Raw genomic sequence first — 21,033 nt, 5'->3', positions numbered from 1 at the left:
CAAATTTCAATCAGGCGGCAGGTTGTTGTATTTTTAACAATATGACAACAGGTACTCAAGTACCTACTATTATAGTTAAATCAATAAAAACGTAAAAGAACTATAAATTTTTTGATAAGAAAGTAAAAGCTATGATGCTGGCAAACGTTTCAAACACAAATGTGCCCGTGCTTATCATTAGTGCTATTGCTGAATGGTTGTATTTTGTTCTTAGCACTTTGGGCATTGGTTAACAACGCCGGCGTATGTCCTTCACTGGCCCCGTTTGAATGGACAACGGAAAAGGATTTGCAACAAACATTTGCAGTAAACGTTTTTGGCACAATCAACCTTACGTTAAAACTTCTTCCGATGATGAGAAAGGGCAAAGAAGGTGCGGGCCTGAATCAAACTGTGGTATCGGTTCTGTTTCTGTCGTGCTCTCCTAAAGAACTTAGAACTCACGATATCTCCCTGATGAAATTGGATTGCAGGAATTGATGAAATTGGAAAGAACCTCGACTCCTTTTCCGAAAACATTCATGAAGTAACGGATGTCATGGTGCATGCTGTACTCGCTAAGCACCCGAAAGAAAGATACTTGGTTGGTTCAAGCGAGGTCTTTGTGTCGCTTTTATGCTCGTGCCCTGTCTGGATGCAGGTGACATGCAATACGATGTGCTTACCGAAAACAAGCATAGACTACCACCCGTTAATTTTGCAGAAATGGATCATGGCCAAAACAACGCCCTTTCGGGCCCTCCCAAGAGATGCTGTCCAACGCGTGAATTATTTTTTCTTTAATTGTTTTGTTCTGGAACAGAGTGGAACGTTGTGCCCTTTTCTTGCTCCAAATCTATGAAACATATCTGCTTGCATGTTGTTACATTTAGAGCTTACATTATATAAAATACAACAAACTGCAACTATACACATATTTCACTGACCGACAACAAACTGCTTTTCACCACATTCTGAGAAAAGGGAAGCAATTAACACAGGTGCAAAATACTGTAAGGTTTTCACGTCACAATGTTCATTTTGTTGGACTACCGCGGGAAAGAATTATTACATACTGGGGAGCGTTATCCATAACATTATGTTTAATTGGCACAACATAACTGTACGCTGCAGGTTTTACCTACACCTACTGAGAGGATCTCGCTGAAAACGTAACCAGCAATGAGGACATTAAGCGCCAAAATATAGTGCACACAAGTTGTCGTCATAAAATGTAAGCCTACATACGCTTAGTATGTTGACGATCCGCTTAAATTGGGGCGAAAATACCAATTTTTTTTTTTGAATACTTGTTAATCGATTATTTACACCATTTTTTGTCCCACTGGGGTTTTTTGTGCCATCCCGGTTAGGATTGTTAGTTCCAATCGTGAGCAACACAAATATTTAAAAGTTTAGGAGGCCAAAAACATTTCAAGAATTTATCACATGTGTACGTGTATTTGCACGCGATTGAATACTGGACCAAACCACAATAATTATTTTATATTTTTTCGGGGATTTTGCAGGTGGATATTTGTTTGCAGACTCCCTTTTTCCCATAGAAAGGGGATTTACCTGATACGGAAATAGACTAGCGAATCGTTTTTTTTTTCGGAAGTCGTAAACACAATAGAAGTTGCGCAACAACTGTCCTGCTGTCGACGCAAATGAGGAAGTTTATTAGACCAAAAGTTTTTGGCCACAACTACAAGTGCCCTGACATAAAGAGAAGATTGTGTTGCAAATTAAAATGAGGCCGCTGCATGGTGAACTCTGTTTGGAAACGAAATCATTCAGGCGATTCAGCCGTAGATGTAAGATGTAGCGCGTTGAGTAGTCACGGTCAGATTGTACTTTGGGTTTGCTCGACACAGAGCATAAATGTATAGTGAAATTTGGACAGACACTTATAGAACTTTGTAATTGTTTGTGAAGGTTGGCTCTATTGTAAGGTTTACTATTTTTATATAAAAATGTCCTAACGCATTATTTCGTTTTCTGATTTGAATGCGCCATTTCGCCTTGGTTTAAAACATGGGGTGTTCTCTTCTGTAGTTGCAACAGTGACCACAGATCATTTATTTTTACCCAGGTTAAGATAATGAAAAATAGTAAAAGGTGTAAAGTATCTTAAATCGCTGTAAAAAACTCTAGCAGCTATGTCAGTGCAACTTGGAATACCTGCAATGGAAAGAGTACCAATTTCTTCCCCAGATGTTCTTACTAATGACTTGAATGGTTTTGATGACAACACAACTGTTGGTAGGGAAAATTTGCATGATGCTGAACAAAAATCCCTATAACACATTTAAACTGAATAAAAAAAGTATAATTACACCAAAAATTGTTGGACTGTTATTGAGTCATTTTGTATTATATGCAATATTCAAAGTCTAGTTTAAGATTTTTTGGTCGTCTGTATTTTAATTTCTATTAGGCAAGTCTTACTGCATATTATATATATTGTATGCTTTAGTTTTAGTTATTGTTGCATTAATATTTGATAATGTCTAAACAACTATTATATATATACCTAGGAAGAATAAAGAAAAATTTCTGCAATAAAATGGATCCATGTAAATCTAGTTTCAAAAATTTTCTGTGTGCTTTAGGTGGTTTAAACACACCAGTGTTATTGAAAATATGCGAAAACACCTTTTTTTGAGCAATATTTTGCTTTCTGCAGTTTGATTATTTGTTGATAAACCAATGACCAATTTTTTGCAGGTTATGACTACGAATTTATTCCCACACTCGACAACAAATACATGTGTCCTATATGCCTCCTGGCTTTAAGGGATCCTGTGCAAACTGGTTGTGGACATCGATTTTGCCATCTTTGCATACTCAGATGCATAAAGTAAGGGCAATTTGTTGTCAAAAATTACATCAGTTTTGTTTGCTTCGTTTTATGCATGCATTAACCTTTGATTTTAATTTTGAAATAATGATACAATTGTATTATCTTACTCATACAAGAATCCTGTGTATTTAAATTAAAAATGGTTAGCTAATAACAGAATTGTTAGAATGTGACATGTAAGAACCTGTTTTAAGTTTTGGACTGTTACCATATTGTACAATGCAAGTATTTCCATTGCCACAGTAATGTGTAAATATTTAAATGTAATGTTTGCACTTTTTATTTGCTTGTGTTTCAAGGACAAACGTCCAATATGTGTATGTTAAACTAAACAACATTCAGTTGGATTTATGTGAAAATTCAAGTTGTTTGTTTTGGGTGATAATTGTGCAGGAAAAAAGCCCGCTGCCCGGTCGATCAGATGATTTTATCTTCCAAGCAGTTATTTCAAGATCGATCTGCGCACAGAGAAGTGTTGGACCTTAAAGTGAGATGTACCAATGAAAACTGTGAAATTGTCTCAGAACTCCGCAATATAGAGGTGAGAATTTTACTATGATGCATAGTTGGTTTGGTTGATACTGAATATGAGCTGCAGAAGTAACTAGTAAAAAGAAGTTAGTGATTCGAAATTGTTGTATTTCAAAGATTGTGGACATTGCATGTATAAACATATACGTATACTTACGCTTTTGGGGTTTAAGCTAACTGCAGATTGAAAAATATGTTGCTAGTTATTGGTACTGTATGTTTAATTTACAGCATCACATTGAAACATGTCCCCTGCGGAAGGTTGCATGTAAGCATGGTTGTGGAATAGAGCTTCTGGTTGACGACTGTGAGAGACACGAAGCAGAGCTTTGTCCGGTGCGACCGATCATGTGCTCCATTTGTCAGCAGGAGTTTCCTTACAATGCACAAAATGTAAGATTGGAACAAAGTTTGTTGTGTCATGGTTTTGTGGAAAATGTAATGTAAGAACTCAATAGAAAGGTATTTCACAAATATAAGCCAAACAAAATAATTCCATAAAATATGTTATCTTGGAAAATAGTAGTTTTATCTATTTAAATGTTGTACACTTCCAACCTGCGCAATGGTGACAAAACTCCAGCAATTATCTACATATGTTTGCTTGTGTGCCACCGAAAATATGACTGTCTTCATTTGCATTTAGTGGTTTGTTTTTGTAAGGTTTGTTGTGTACCGATTCCCTCCCATTCTTGCCCACACGTTGTCAAATGTTACGTGCTTTTCACACTGCATTTTCAAATATGCATCTGCTTTGTTTGCAATTTTTTTATCAAGTTTTGCCTATACATATATACAATATTCCTTGTATTTTTACAACTATTAATGGGGAAGATTTTTTAACTTTATGTTAAATCCAGGAGCATGAAGAAGACTGCAAACAACACCAACCTGTTGAGTGCCAATATTGTCATCATCAAATCAAACGATTTAGAGTAAGTTACAAATACATGTTAACAGCAGAAATACACTTGATGGTTCTGAACCACATTCTGTCTAAATTAATAGCATTCTCAAATCTGTTCCACATCTTTAAACTATGTACTTTGATTATACTGCAATAATATGTGAAAGTAGTTACATAATATGTCTTATGCCTTTGGTGTTGATTTATTTACATGTACATATGTGACTATCTCTTAATCTGTCCAATCACTTTCGGAGCGAAATTATGGGGTAATGTAGGCTTGGGCAATTTGCGGAAGTCTGGTGTTCTGCAATGTTTTTGTTACATTTTAGCTAAAAATTTTACACCTTTGTGGTGAAGGTACATTGTAGAGTTGTTGATATATTTCAAACAAATTGGTTTAATTATTTTTCAATATTTGCCTGCATGGACAAAGGGCCACCTTGCAAAGCTTGCCTTAAATTGCTTTAATCTCATTTGCAGCTTAATCAGCATGTGAGCAGTGAATGTCCACAGGCGCCCATACGATGTGTTTTCGATAAAGTGGGATGCCATTTGCAGGTATCAAATTCAATGTGGTTAACCGACCTTTGTACATGTAAGGTCTTCATTGTGTTTTTATTTAGTACAAACCGTCTTTCTTTGTAAACACACATGTGTTGTATGTAAATTTGGATTTGAGATAGGATGTGTACAGCTAATCCTGCTGGGATGTGATCTACATATGTAGATTGTGTTTGAATTATAACTTCTAATATCGGTTTAGTTTGACATACTGATTTGTCAGTTGCTTCACATTTTGCAATAAAGAACTTAGATTTCATAAAGTATGTTTGTTTTGATATTCAGTTTCCAATGATATTTACAATGCAATCATTAAAATGTAACATTTTTTTTTTATTTTCTTGCCCATGATATATATCTGTATTACTAGACTATGTGACATTACAGTTATTTTAACTCTTTTAAAATCCTTCAAACCGTATGTATACAGCTTTCAAGGCATGGAATACAAAAGCACATGGAGGGGTGCACACAGATTCACCTGCAGTATCTTCTAAGCACTGTAACTGCCATGCAAAAGCAGAATGATGCTTTGCAGAAAAGCCTACAGGAAGCTAAGGACAAGATGAAGCAGCTTGATGAAAACAGTGTGACCTTGAGACCAGCTGAAATGGTAAATAGTTGGGATCGGGTTAATGTTTACAAGTCTGGTTATATGATTTATTTTGTGGGATTATTTTTTCTGGTGTTACCATAGCCTAATCATTAAACCACCAATCCATTTAAAGCCCAATAATTGTGGACAAAGCATTTGCAAAAAAATATTGACAATTAATTGTTTTTTAATATGCAATAACTAACCAGGACATTTTAGGGTGAATATCTACAGACTAAATATTGTGTTGTTTGTAAGAAACATGATGAAGTGTTGTTACCAACAACTTAAAGTTGGTTTGGTAATCCTTTAGACAGACATTGATAAACACTTCATTTGAAACACTGTTCAGCACCCAACCAATGCCAGTTTGTGTGTGAAAAACTGTTTATGATACCACAGTATCAGATGAGTGATTATCATCCTGATAAATCTGCAAGGGCGTGATGTTAAGTCTCGTTTGCATGTGAAAAGGTTCGATATCAGCCAAAGTCGGCATGTTTTTTTGTTGTGGGAAAGAATAGGGTTTGACAAAATGTTTGTTTCAATCTGTTGTCGAGGTGGAAATTAATTCCAAATCCTTTGGGAAGTAACATAAATGATAAATGTGCACTGGTTAAATTAGAAAATGACTATATGATATCTCAAAGCTTTTTTATGAAAATAAATTCGAAATTGACTTTACAAGTGCATCCAACACCAGTTACACACTGGCAGACTTTAGGTATGCAACCTGAACCACTTGAAGATTAAAGTTGTTGTGATGCAGATTATAATAGTCCAGACAAAACCTGTAAAACGGGATTGTTTATAGTACTGGGCGCTTGACTGGCATCAAATGATACCAGTGAAAGCCTTGGGCACGACCTGTCATCTGGTATGTAAATGTCTTGCCAATTATCCACCAATACCACTCAAAACTACTCCCCATGTGGTAGGAACGGATATCCAGCATTTATAACATTGTCATCTGTGGTTGGGTAATTTGATTATGGGCAATTACCTTCCTTTCGGGACCAAGTGTGCGTTACTTGTTTCTCAATTAACTGAAATTGGTTGGATAACCTAATTTGTCAACTCAAGTTACTGTGTAACTAGTATACATACATGTTGTACATCTACGCTGCTACTATAGTACAACTACTCATGTGTTGGTTGGTATGACACATCCCGTTGGTGTATAATTAAGAATTCTCGTTGGAGGATGTTTTTTTCTTGCTTTGAAATACCACCATTCGTGGATCGAGTGTTCGAAAACAGGAAATAGCCGGAAAGTTTTCTGCGTCATCTCGAGCTTGTCTTGCGCCAGGTTATGCCAAGCCACATATTACGTACAGTTCCGACTCATATGAAAACCGAAAACCGGTTCAATTTAAGTTATGCTGTTCCACGTTCACGGCAGTTTCGTTTTGTGTACGTGTGAACGAGCTGTGGCGTAGTATATATGGCGGAAACAACAGCCTCTGAAAATATTTAAGTGGCAAAAATAGATACGCGCCCCATGAATAGCATAAGGAAAAGTTTCAGTCGAGACGTTCATGTTATTTGAGAACGATGCTCGGTGAACTGTTTGGTTCGACGTATAGTTTTTTTGTCACTGGTAACTCACAAGTAATGAGTGACTCAACGCCACCACAATGCCCACTTGGTTACATTTCAATGAATCCTGTATTAAGTCAATTAAGCAGTTGCACCATACCTAATTTTGATTAATTGTAAATGCACTTTTTCATCCTTATCTATTTGTGTTGGAAATTTTGTCATGGTTGACTAGTCACGTTCATACATATTGTGTTTGTTGCCAGATTCCACGATCGTCTTCAGGCCTGGAAATCGACGACTTGGACGATATTGGAAGTGAAAACATCTACGATGCACCTCTCAGCAATGGATCACCAGGCGCGTCGGCCGCAGGTATTTGGCTTATTTGTCGGCAAACCTCCCGGTGTCAATTCATCTAAAAATCCGATGTTCAGTGATGCTTTCAATTTAAAGGTTTACGATCGAATTTGAACTGTTTTGTGTCCAATGAAATCTTACGTTAATCGATAGGCAAGGTTTTCTTTTTCAATAATGACGACAACTTCGCAAACATTCGGCTTTGTGAATTCCTCACTTTCTTCATCGTCGCGATAAACTCTTCGCACAACTCCTCTGCAACACTTACAATCCCCTTTTTGTGCTTGTAAACCTGTGAAAAAAAATTCTTTGTGTCAATTGTTTTTCTTCAAACGATTCGCTTGTCGAGTGTGAGTGGGTGAAGACCTGACATGTGTCACAAGTTGGTCATGGCAAGCGCGGTTCAAAGGGTGGGCGTTGGCAGCCGGTGACGATACATACGTTCGTATTGTGTTTTTGTTTCGCTGTGGGCACTGCCTCGCCCTCATCCATTGTTTGTTTGCCAAATATTTTGTCATGTGCATGGATGGGAAAATGATAAAGATGAAACAAATAAGCCTTAGAAAGGCATTTGACAACAATGATCTTGTTATCAGATTTTACTAAACGCCTTTTTTACTCTTTTTTGTCTTCTTGGCGTAGAAAGCGACATTTAATATAGTATTATATGAAATTTGGCATAACGCAGTTAACCACAGTTGAAAAATGATTTTGAAAATCGGTTTCGCCTATGTAGTGGTTATAATGCGCCATTTCCCCCCAGAAGAGCGGCAATTCTAACCAGGTTTACCGCATGCAGTGTTGCAAAAAGACATCATGCAATTTTAAACGCTTTACAGAGCTGTGCGCCGACCGGTACAATTTGTCGTTTACGCACCGATAAAAATCTCCCGAGTTGCGAAAAAGCTATTATCGGCCGTTTCAACTGGAGCGAGAATGGCGTTAAGCCTTCGCGATTTGAAGGGCTTCGGAAATTGCAAAAGGGAACTGTGAGATTGGGGGCCAACCACCGCCAGAGATTGCGCCGCAAATCCACTGAAATTCATTTGCCTCGGTTGTCCACAGCGGAAGAGGTACACGCTTGAGGGAGTTGTTGATTTCACGCTCATTTCAGGCTGTTAGATTTGTGGCTGGGATTCGTTTTTTATTTAGCAACTGTTACGAGGGCTATTTGCAACATACATATCATACTGAATGGAAAAAACCGCGTTTGGTGATGTTGTTTTTCGTTGTGCGTCACTAAACTGCAACCTATTGAATATCTTGAATCGTTTTTTTAGTAAAATTGTAATCAGACGACCCTAATGTTTTAAACGAAGTTTTTAACACAGAAATGTGATTCGACGTCATGATATTCATTCTGTTATGACAGATCATTTATGCAATTCTGCATAAAACATGTTGAGTAAACGCGTTGAGCCAGGGCAGGTGTCTGTCTGACAAGTAGTTACGTCCTAACACGAGATTACGGGACCCCGTTCGCGCCCAAACCTGGCTATCAGTCGTAATTGAATACTTCACAAAGTGGGGAAATTTGCTCGGCATTTTGTGGCCGAATTCCGGCCATTCGCGACGTTTAACGAGCGCCCTGAGTAAAACTACAATCGATGTTGAAAGGGCCACCCCCCAATAAACGCTTCCGCTTCGCCCAGTATGCACATTAAGTTCTGCCCCGAGCTGCTGAAGTGATAGAGCTGCCATTCTTCGCGGCCGCAGTGCGCGCTGTGTTTGTTCATTGGTTTCGTTCCCTTTCGCTTCGGCTCCTTCCGCTCTTTGCAGCCTTTTTCATCCCTGCAACTGCATAGATTTTCTTTGCAGGCGTGTTTTTGCGGATGCTCGGGTTCGGTTCGACTTTTCCGTCTTGTTTAACGCAAGTAATCTGTGCACCATGTCGCACGACGTTGTGTGAGTTTGGAAATTTAAGACGTCGATTTATAGAAACCTATTTTTGTAAATTACTGCTTCGTTCCAGGGCATGTTTGTATTGGTCTTGCTTCTCAAGGAAAACACAACGATTAAACACGGGGTGGCATGTTTATCCTATGTTTATTTCACTTGATAAACAAGTTTACGTTAGTCCAAATCACTCGCACACAACATGTAATGAATAGTCGGGGTAACCCACGATATGTTATTTATTTGAAGGCTCCACAAACTTTACGCTCGCGACCCTTTTCGGATTGATTTCATTTTCAGGCGAACCTTCGTGTTTGACAGCCATCTAATTATTAGATACACCCCGTAGGTACGCGGTCCCCAGATTGGAAAACCATGGTTTACACACTGAAAACTGTTTACGCAAAGCCTAAGTTCGCCGTTTTAATCGTTTTATTTCTTGTAAGAATTACTCCAGATATCCGTGCTTCGGCCACCCCGGTTGTTTAATTTCAAACAATTGTATTTCCAATGTACTCACGTGGTAACATGTAGTTGAGCTCGGGTACATCAACCAGACTTCGTTTTTAACATCAGTTGTAAATTCTCCAGAGACACGTTGGTGTGTGACAACCTTCCGTTTATCCACTATCTTATTGTTTACATGGTTAGCTTGTTGCCATGGTTTCGCCTATTACAGATTTTTTGCTATGTGTGTGAACCTGCGAATCCGAGTGGTTAAAGTAAGCACATCTTTACGGCACTATTTGGTGCTTAATGAAAATAGGGAAATAATGTTTTCCAGAGTGTTACTATCTGATTTAAAGCAAAAACTGCTCAATTTGTCCCCTAAGGGTTTCTTCCCAACCTACATAGCCTTGCGGTGTTCCGACGAGAAAAAACATTTGAAATTACATAATCCCATTGCAAAAATCACTACATTTGTGCTTCATTCAAACAATCCTGCAGTTTTCAAATCTAAATTATGTGTGTTTTGCTTGCTTACATCTCATTCCTCGACGACAATGTAAGCACAGCTATAGCTAACCAAAAAAAACACAAAAAGGCGATTTTTGCAATGGCAATAAACACATTAAAAGCGTTCCTGCTCAACCAAACATACCGAAGTGTTTAAGTTTGTAACTTTATGTGTGTGGTGTCAACATCACAGCTTACACAACTTCGTGGCTCTCATTCTATGGATTCTGTGTGGTAAAGACCTCATCTGCCATGTTGAAGCGAATGACAAAGTTACAAAATGCAGGGTTGTCCAAAGGTCCCGCATACGTTGCGTATGGCCGACCAATGTTTTAATTGGATTATGCTGTTGAGTTGAAGCTTTCCGCGAAACTGTATTTACTGACAAAAAGGAATACATGGTACTGACGCAACCCAAGTTCTATACGTTTAAGCAAATATAGAAAATATTTACTATGTAAGCTTAATAGAAATACTCATACCAACTCCGTGGGTAAAAACTGCGGCGAAAACGCTGGCCCGACTTCCACTAATTAAAATTGGTCCTCTTTGAAACAGTGGAGACCCCTGCATTAATGCAACAAACTGCATGCGCGATCGTACAGGGTCTGTAATATAAAAGTCAAAAAAGAGTCACATTAAAAGTTTAAGCGCTTTTGCTAATCGCAATTCCATTCCACACCCCGTGTGATTGCCGCCCTTAGATTTTGTACTTAACGGTTTACAATGACGGGAAACGGGCAGCAAGCGAATTCAATTGTTTCTACCTTTTTCTGCACCGTCGGCCCGCCGGTTTAGGCCTTCAATGGAAAGTCCCGTTCGTTTACCCCATTGTGGCAGCCCCGCTATATAGATCACCACTAGACATAACCTGTGGTTACTGTTTTCGATCCCGCGCGAACGAACGATATTTACGAGCGATTAGACCGGAATGAAGTTCAGGATAGAGCTTTATGGTTTCGCGTAAGAGTAATAATTACACTCTAAAACTGTGTTTTCAACAACTGTGGGCCGTTATTTCGTTTCGGAAACGACAAACGAACTTTGTTTTTCTTGGTGGTTTTGGGTACTTGCGATTTTATCGCCTGTTTTGGTTGACTGAGTTGCACCTGCAGAGCAGGGGCGCTCAATATAGAAGACGCGTGCCGAGTTTAGCGCGCCATAAGTTGGAAAATTTCACATGTAAAATATTACAGCGTATATCCTGTGTTCAGCGTATATCCTGTTACTCAATGATGGCTGCATGTCCTTTTCGTTGCACACTTTTCGTGAAATTTCGAAGTCTTCTAGTCCGTACCGTGGTTTAATGTGTTTCTCAATAACTAGCAACAAATAAGGCGCCACACGGTTGTTGATAAAATGAAATATATTGGCACGCATCTTTACTTGAGATGTGTGGCCCTGCTTATTACAGAGTCTTCATATAATTATTTTGTTGTAATTTTTCAAGCGATTGGTGGATTTTCACCGACACCACCGAGAAATTTGTGTGTCCTTAAACTTAACTGTCGTGTTGTTTTCACAACGATCAAGAAGAACAACAATTATGAACCTTAACAGCTAAATCAGACAAAAACAGTCGTTTACTACAGCAGGATAGACAGCGGTGTTTTAGCATTCGATGAAGCTGTCAATCGATATTGTGGGTATCTCACTGACCATACTATCGCGTACTCTGAGCCGTTTTTGTGGTTGCAATTGTGGATGCAGAATCCTACCCGCTCGTTTTCCATAATTAGTCGCGATATTGTCGTTGCGACCTGATATCACTCTTGATCGTTTTTACCTTAAAATAGAATGTGGTGACTCGGCGCTTCGACACAGATCACCGGTGTTTTTCGGGGCTGTGTCGCTACGTTAACCTGTAATCAAAGCACACACTAGACCCGCGTGATATTTTTGTTGCTGAAATAGTGGCGGGATTTCCTTCGTTTTGAATACCGACAGTCCCGATGACTCTGAAAAAAAAAATACCTACCTACAAATACATTTATATGGCATTTGGACTTGGGCCCTGAGTGCCTCGTTGCCACGTGGAGTTGATGAAAAATGCCACGGGGAATAGATGAGACCAAATCTTGCTTCCTTTCGTAAACCATAATTCATCAAATTCTAATATATTTGCTTTCGAACTAAAATGGTTGCGCATAGTGAATTTTAACATGATTGTTGCCATAGTCTTCAACCAACCTATGTGGGCAATCGCAACCCAGTGGCCACGGCGCCTATACCTATATCTCCCTTGTATGCACGCTTGCCCCTTGAATGAAAGCTTTTATCACTTCTATTATATAGTCAATATGAAAGTGTTCGGTTTTCGCAGTTACTACTCTCATAAAAAAAAACACGTAGAGACTGATAAATTCAACCACAATGCTGTGCATTCTTCTGAAAAACGCCTCCCGCCTTGCATTGTCAGACGAGAACGGAGAGTACGACGAGATCGCAATGATCAAGGCATTCAACAAACACATGGAAGAGAACGAAATCCCGATAACATCGTCATCAGCCTCTGCTGGTTCCTCTCCTGCCGTGGCGGGAATCATGAACGGAGGAGGTTGCGAGGGTGCCACGTCCACTGCATCCGCGACCGCAACCCTGCAGATCTTACAGAAGAAACATACCGACCATGACCAGAAGATAGTCGGGTACGTATTTTGAGGTGTTATTTTTTGGGGGTAAAAACAAATGGGGGATATGCATCACGGTACAAATAGCTTGTGGAGGCTCAAGTTGATGATTTTTAGCGATAAGCGGAGTGTTTGACTCCATCCCAAACCCACGGTCAAAACATAGAACTCTCGTTCTCAAGCATTTAAATTACTGATCAGGAGAAACAACTGAAGATCAAAATAATTCCTTCTTCCCTACTTTTCATGCAAAACAAGAGTTAAGATAAAAACCACGAATCCCTGGTTTAGGCTGTACAATGCACCGCAACCTGTCAAACGCAAGTTATTCCCGCCCTAATCTGTAGTCACGTGATAGGTCACGCATGACTTAAGAAAGGTCAGTAAAACGTACGTAATGCGTAGATTGGACCACCACGTGCGCGAGCTTGCTGCGAAGATGGACAATCAGCTTTTACTGATGAAGGAGATTTCAACAAAGATCAGTTCGGTAGAAAACCGTCTCGAGCAACAAGAGTTGAGGTAAGTGCATTATACAAACACCCCGAACCACTGTAGAAGGTCGCTGTCCCGCCGTGCCGTCGTCTATCTGATTTAGCAATATCTTGTTTCACGTTGATACGCCCAAATATGGATCCTGCAATGACAACAGAAAACAACGAACATGATTTGTGGCGTTTGAGCGTCTGCTGTCAAAACCATATCTCATTTTCCACGCCTGAAGGCCAACAACACTCAAGTTAAACCAACCGCTATAGAGTTGACGCAAAATGTCAGTTAATCGATTTTTACCCTTCCGCGTCACACTACTGTGCTTCAAATCGATTAGTTGACCTTACGCTCAGCGAAACGTAATGAACCAACGTTTATGTACGTAAATGGTAAAGGTTTATTTGATTAAAAAATCTGGCAGTCAGGCATCCTAATCCTTCCAAGTATTTCCTGTAATATATATGGCAATGTATATTATTTGACGAATATTGACATACAAAGCAAAACGACTGCACACCACAGTGAAATGGAGTACGATTTTAATGGACATATATTTCCAACATACATTTTGGCGCTTGCGTTTCGGCAGTAACGCGACAACCCACATGCACCATTCCTAAATACATCTTGGACTGTTATCTTCACATGCCCCGCGTGTGTGTTTTCTTTCTTCGGATTGTCCTGGGAAGGAATCCCGGTCAATGACCTGTGTTGCCAATGGGTAAAGGAAAACGGAACAACGATTAGCATTAGATATTTCGTTCCCTGTGAAAAGGTCGCATACACGTTTTCTGCATGAAAACCCGAGATACGCCACCGTAAATATTGCAGCGCGTTTGAGCAAACAGGACTCGGTATTTACCGTTAAGTGCACAGTCGCTGCACTTGTGTGTTCGAAACCAAAGTATTGTTTGCTCAAAGAAACGCACGGTTAAAACGCGTGTGGCCGGAGAACCCACTGTATACACAAGCGGGGTTGATTTACGCTGAAGTGTGGGTTTCGATTAATGTCAACGAAACTCATTAAAACTGTCGATAACGACAAATGTACGTGTCTACACCAGGTCCTGTACTTAAAGGGGAATACCTACAAGCGCATGGGGTTTCTCACACACAAACAACCTTTGTGTGTAAGAAATGTGAGCGGTCCATGTTCCTGGAATTTAGTCGGAAAGTTTCTTTCGGTATTTGTGGTCATGGCGTGTGTCGTTTGACAAAGTGGTCGCACATCTACTTAGTATGATGTAGCGTCTATTAATATACTTCATAAAAGTTATTCTAAATTACGTTTCTTTTCCTTTTCCGCATGCACGACGATTTCAATCAGTAATTATATTCACTTCAGTTCCAAACACGTGGTAAAACCCCAGCACTTACCCGTCCTAGAAATGTCCAGTCACTGTTGCTCGTGTGCGTGCGTTCATTCAGCGCACGACCACCAACCAAAAGCACCGGAAGCAGAAAACTGACATATCCACGCTCCCGCAGCCCGTTTCGCTAAACGCCGTGGCGGATAAAAAGCAAAGCTCGCGTTTTGGCCATCTGTAAAGCCAACGCAGGTCCGCGGTCGCGCTGGGTGACTTTCAAAGCCCCAAATCCTTTGGTGTAGGGGATTGTTCAATTAAACCCTCAAAAACAGCAAGAATTTCAGTGGCACACCCCGCGTTGGGCATTAAATGTCGTTGCCAATCCCACGACAGATGGCGTGCTTGACCATACAGCGTATCATTTTTAACCACGGTGACCATCAATACCGCGATATAGCTTTTGGTGTACCGAGGCTGCCAGGTCATTCAATTTCATGTTGTGGACCCGCTTGCTCCGGCCATGGCGAGACTTTCAAAAATCGGACCGCGCTATAAAATGTAGTGTTGAGTGTTAAACGTTTTGGTCACAGTCTTTCTGTGAATATGTGTGCATGTCGCCATGTGTTGTTATTTGAAACCAACCACATATATTGCTGTTAGACACGATGTCAAACCATAAAGATTTTTTTTGCCAAACACTAATAAGCACCAAATGCTTAACAGAAACGCTGTTGCTGCCGGGCATTGTAAGTTTAGAAGTGTCCTTCTAGTATAAAAGTAACGTCGGTTGAAATAAAAATAAAAATTACTTTTATGTCAGATGGACAGTTCGATATATCGAAATTCGGGAACAACAATAGTTTTTCAATCACTTAGAGCCACAGAAATGAGGCAAGCGCGAAAACTCTTGGGAGTTATTTGTTTACGTGATGTTTCACTTACTTTGCGCAGGTGCTGCAACGGTATCTACTACTGGAGGATCCAAAACTACGCACAAATGAGAAAATCGGCGTGCACGGGAGAAACGCCAGTCCTGCATAGGTAGATAATTGTATTTGGTCGATGTATTGATTTAAAGATACCAATTAAGTATACAAGCATTACCCGGATTAGATACATTTCATTGAATATTGGAAAATGTACAGCCCCACTCACAGAATAGTAACAACAAAGCGTTGAACATAACGCAATGGCCAGATTTGAGACTCGCTAATCAACCTGTCACTTATATAAGCAAGAACAACAACCAGGATATCGTCACAGCAGCGGACACGTCTACCAAATACTAGTGTATCACGTGGCAAAGGTTTTTAAGCCTTAGGCCTTCCTCTAATCACAGAACAATTAATTTCGGACGGACGCCCCGACCGAACATTTTCTCCTTTTCCGTGTCACAGTCGGTCAGATCAGTCGCGGCGCTCGCAGATAGTTTCCACTTGATATCCTGGGACTTTTGTGTCGGGCTGTATGACCTACGGCACGCACGAGCGCCAGTCGTGGACCTCCATGTTGTCACAAACCTATAGGTTGGGCAAGGAGAGCTGACGTGCGCACGAACGTTTAGTTATGCCCTGGAGTTATTGATTAGGGGATCGGTAGCTATTATATGACTAGGTGAAGAGGGTTGGGCCGCGACCATGTCGGCTTAACAGTAGTTAAACGTGAATAACTTGACGTGTCATATTGGGCGTGCATGCTATACGTTACTTTGATTGGTAGCGGATATGTATGGCCGATCATTATAAAGAATACGAACGACGGGCTTCCTTTTAATTAAACACTGAAAATGGTTGGGAGTTATTACTGGGCAATTTTACCTTTCATATAAACATTCGAAATCTAATCATGGGCTACTACACACATGAATATATATAAGCATTGTCTATGATTGACGTTGTAACTTGACATGCTGTGTTTGCAGAGCCTTGGTCCAACTCTTACCAAATGGTGATATGATAGCCACCGATCCCCTATAATTAATAACTCGAGGGCATACTGAGGGTTGGTGCCCACGTCATCACTCCTTAGGCCACACACTCAGCTTTGTGGCGACATAGAAAGGTCGCTGTCGGTCGTGTCGCCGGTCACACGGTGCGACGCAAAAGTCTTGAAACCAAGTGGAAACTGCTTGTTGCATTCGCGTTTCTGCCCGACTACAATGCGGTGTGGGGTCCTTGTTTGTTATTCGGTGATTAGAGGGAACTTGGGAATGTATAGTGTCAGTTCACATCGCAATAGTAATGGTGAAAAAAGCAAATATGCTAATATATTTAAATTAAATTTCCATGTTCTTATTCGTCTTGTTGATTGGCCACAAGTAAACGTCACGACCCGGTCAATGAGAAACGGATAAAGGTGGTTGCGCGAAAACCAATTTTCTTTTTTTTTTATCGGGTGGGATCGCAGCACAACAAGCATAGTGGACGGTTAGTTTGACAAATGTATGGAAATAACCACTGTTGATCAAACAAACTGCCTTTCATGCGTGCCGTGCTGCGATCTTGCCTGAAAGAAAACCACCTTAAGTACAAGGAAGCCAGAAACCTAGCAACGCTCATAACTTCCCTGTTTTACAGCCCGGGTTTCTATACGAGCCCACAGGGTTACAGGATGTGTATGCGGGTCAACCTGGACGGCGTGGAAGATGCGCAGGGCTCTCACCTCTCTTTATTTATCCACATTATGAAGGGCGAGCACGATGATCTATTAACCTGGCCGTTTTCAGGTTCCATCACCCTCACTGTACTCAATCAGGTAAGTTTCCGTATGGAAGTTGGTGACATATCCAGCTCTCCTATTTGTCCTACTTACTCAAAGCTATTCACTCCCCAGTATTTGGTACCTAAGTCCGTTGGTTATTGCTATTGAAACACGCACGGGCTAACCAACCTTTCGTATAGTTTGTGTTGGTTTTGTTCTCATCTGGGCAAATCAATGCTGCCAGGCTTGGGTTTCCACGTTCGTTCTACGTAATGGGATTAAATAAGAAACAGATTTGCGAAACGCAAACTTGTTTATTCAATCCTGGGGTCCAAATCGATGCTAGACTCGGTAAAATACCGCTTCCCGCAGGTCAACTCACAATATAACCATCTGGTTTACAACTCCGTGAATAACCAAATCTTCCTAAACAAGAACGTGGCATTGTAGAGAGGCGATATGCAAATATGTGCGTTTATTCCGAATAGATGGTGCGCCTAATCGTGTGCTTTGCCTACACAATAAAATGCAACATGTAATTTTGTTTGTTCATTTGCGTGTAGCGTTGTTAAAGCGAAGCATACATGTGTACGAATATTCAAAGCTTGTAAACCATGATATTAAAGTCCACTTTCGGTTTGTAAGTCACCAATAAAGGAGCCAAACCCGCCTAAACGCTATTGTCATCCACTTTTACCCTATTAACAGCTTCAAATATAAGATAAGAGAACAGTTCATGCAAATTATGCCCGGCAGGCGCCAGCAGTTAAACTGCCTTTATTTCCTCATTACTCGACCGCGGTCGACCCGAAATTCGGACTTCGGCCGTAATCTCTGTGCGTAATCTGCGTGAATTACATCCACCGTCAGGTTCGTGTCACTGATTCGTGATTTCCGCCAAAGTCTTATCGAAAGTTCAAGGACTTTAAGTAATCACTTAAGTGTGGACGAATTGCTCGTCTGCCGGGCACTTGGGAAATGGCCCATAAGCGGACTGTACTTTCTGGTTAAAAGGAGATATATTGCGAATCATGTTAGTAAACAGTAATGTTTGCTTGAATTTGTTTTCTAGTCGTGTAGGGATTGGCACGCAGAGCCCTAGATTAACGACTTGCGCAATGTCAACGGTTTTGCAAGCCAGTTTTAGATCCATTAAGTTTTTAAGACCTGCCGTTGAAACCGCGATTGCAATCTGCATGGCGACCTCATTTCACTTCTTCGGCTCGTGAAACGTTGGAGTGCATTTTCTGCGTTCTAATCTGAGTGCATGTTGTTCGTCTCCCACAGCGCGAACTGCCGTCGGCGAGGTCCCACGTTTCCGAGAACCTCGAAGCTCGTTCGAACCTGATGGCCTTTCAACGCCCGACGACCGAACGCAACCAGAAAGGGTATGGATACATCGATTTCTTTCCGCTGTTCATGATCGAAAACCAAGGATTCATCAAGGACGACACTCTGGTCATCAAGGCGCAAGTTCGCGTGGCAGATACGTGCACGTGACGTCACTTGCGATGACGTGTACCGCGGAAATGTTGGTTTGTCGTTGCTGGGGACGTGAGCGGTGTAATAACCGTTTCAGTGTTAATTGTTTCTTTTTTGAGTGTTGTCTTTTTGTTGCGCAATCCACAAAAAAAGTTTCGACAAAACGATCATAGATATAACGCGAATAACACACCATTGTTGTAAAGCAGTACCCTGAAACGTCGACTGTTTAGTATTCAACCGACCTGCTGACGTCACCTTTGCGATGGCTAACTTTAGGGCCCACGTTTCACTGTCTTATTTCTTTGCGAAGAGAGCGGAGTGTTCGCTCATGTATTTCATTCTTACGCACGGGTTTCGTTGCAAACAACGCTGCGCATGCTATTTGCGTCAGGTCGTTTACCCAAAGATACAGACACTGTACCGACCGTCAGAAGGACATCATCATCTTTATGTGTTATATCAACCCTAAGCCTGGAGATGTTGGCTACGAATACGCGAGTCGTGTTTATGAGCCTTTTCAAATTTTGGTTTGGAGGAGGAGGAATCAACAGAAGCATTCATTTTTTCGTCATTCGACCATCACTTTTGTATTTTGTTCAGCATCGAAGCACTCAATTCTAACTTTTCCCCTCATTTATCGCGGAAACTTATCACAGTGGACTGTAAATTTTGCTGCGATTCCAGCATCTTTTAGATTTTTTCGAGCTGTATTTGAATCTCCCTTTTCGCTGTTTTAATTCCTATTGCAGCATTAAATATTTCAAAAACATCGCATTTTTGCTTTCCGCACAAACTCCACGTAACGAAACAATGCTATGTATATCCATACTGTAATGTGTTGGTTTTATGTGATAGGATTTCGTGTAGATACAAACAAGCACATGTACAAACGACCTCCAATGAACCCATTAATACAACTGGATAATATGGATTGTTTTCCACTGGCTATCGTTTTTGTTGCCGTTACGAATATTTTGACAAGCATGGAAACCGCCTTTTTCAACCTAGCGCAGTTGCTAAAGGTGGAATTAGCATCACGCTCCCAATCCTGCAATTCACTGTTTCGACTCCGCGCAAACGGTGCCACTTCTCACCAAGCACTATAGCTGTTACACGGCTTGAACTAAGTGGCGATACCGATCCATTTCGATGAGCGCTGATGCGTCAGCAACCCACAAAATACACTTCCCGTGAAGAGAACTTATTTTTGCTCCTTTGTTTTTTCCCCAAACCACAGTATGACTTGCAACGACTTTCAATTTGTGTTCTGTCCGACGCGTTTGTTGATGTGTTTTCGTATTTTTCTCGCAAGCGTCGTCACTCCCATTGGTTTCGGTATTTTTCGTTCTCGCTGTGGTTTCTACTTTATTAAAGTTTACCGTACCCATGGAGTTGTGCTTTGGCGATCGTAGCCGATTCCGGGACACGATATTTTACAGGCGTTTCGAAGGCGGTTGTTTCGGGTGTGGTTAAAACTGAAAGTCGATATTCAAAAGTTTGCATTCGCATGAATCTGTATTTAATGAAGTCTGCCAATGTGCTTTTAACATTCCGGACGGAAGCATTTGTGTCTGACCGCTAACGTAATGACCTAATCAACATTTTAACAGCACACTGACCGAGTTGACCAGACACACTCTTTTACCTGTGGTGGGATTCAGCCGGTTCGCACCGGTTCGATGAAACCGTCTCACGAAATTCTATGACATCAGCGAACCGGTTAGCATTACTGGTTACTGTCAATGGATTTTGTAACAGAACCAACTGAAAAATATGACTTTTGTGATAGAACTGGCTGTCAACAATTTTTGAATCCCACCACTGTCTATAACCATATATGGTTCCGGGATGCGAAGTAAATACACGCACCCGGTCGATAGGCAGCACTGAAACGCGTTGATTGCTCAACACTATTGGTGTTACACGTTGGGAAAGTATGAGGTAAAAATGTTCAATCTGTTTGTAGTTGACGGGTGATAAATAATTTCGAATTATACATCGGGCTATTCTGAATACCTGACACTACGTGTACCAAACTTCATCCACGGAACTATAGGTTTTCATACAAAAGCAGAAATGGTTCCACATGCCACTGGATAGTTTTTAGCAAAACCTTCCAAATATGTCCGTTGCCAATTTTATTGTTCTGTATATGTTTTATTGGAACGTTTTGAAACTTTATTGACTATTTCAGTGACAAACAGTTTGAGAAACACTGAACTAAT

The 21,033-nt window shown here is 40.6% G+C and overlaps 1 protein-coding gene and 1 long non-coding RNA gene across 2 annotated transcripts; one reads left to right on the top strand and one right to left on the bottom strand.

Moving 5' to 3' along the window:
- Positions 1-2,079: 2,079 nt before the first annotated feature.
- On the top strand, positions 2,080-20,154 carry LOC145897794 (TNF receptor-associated factor 6-like). The gene is made up of 13 exons (XM_082986240.1): positions 2,080-2,244; positions 2,710-2,842; positions 3,239-3,386; positions 3,608-3,769; positions 4,237-4,311; positions 4,767-4,844; positions 5,278-5,460; positions 7,248-7,356; positions 12,614-12,842; positions 13,230-13,346; positions 15,575-15,664; positions 17,200-17,377; positions 18,611-20,154. The coding sequence occupies exons 1-13, from the start codon at positions 2,142-2,144 to the stop codon at positions 18,821-18,823; spliced, it is 1,818 nt and encodes a 605-aa protein (XP_082842366.1). The 5' UTR covers positions 2,080-2,141; the 3' UTR covers positions 18,824-20,154.
- LOC145897795 (uncharacterized) lies at positions 7,272-9,895 on the bottom strand. The gene is made up of 3 exons (XR_014402400.1): positions 9,758-9,895; positions 7,483-7,633; positions 7,272-7,399 (listed from the first exon to the last, which is right to left on the bottom strand). It is a non-coding gene; the product is annotated as an uncharacterized LOC145897795 (long non-coding RNA).
- Positions 20,155-21,033: the final 879 nt, after the last annotated feature.

The sequence above is a fragment of the Ascidia mentula genome, chromosome 4 (assembly GCF_947561715.1).
Source record: "Ascidia mentula chromosome 4, kaAscMent1.1, whole genome shotgun sequence".
NCBI classification, from domain to species: domain Eukaryota; kingdom Metazoa; phylum Chordata; class Ascidiacea; order Phlebobranchia; family Ascidiidae; genus Ascidia; species Ascidia mentula.
The sequence above is the reverse complement of the archived record's forward strand: the minus strand, read 5'-3'. Positions and strand labels throughout refer to the sequence as shown.

What these genes read in the sequence shown, in the direction of transcription:
- LOC145897794 (XM_082986240.1), top strand. Translation starts at nt 2,142, where the DNA reads ATGTCAGTGCAACTTGGAATACCTGCAATGGAAAGAGTACCAATTTCT. An exon ending in TGATGACAACACAACTGTTG is followed by an intron (nt 2,245 to 2,709) that starts GTAGGGAAAATT and finishes AATTTTTTGCAG; the next exon opens with GTTATGACTACGAATTTATT. An exon ending in CTCGAGCAACAAGAGTTGAG is followed by an intron (nt 13,347 to 15,574) that starts GTAAGTGCATTA and finishes TACTTTGCGCAG; the next exon opens with GTGCTGCAACGGTATCTACT.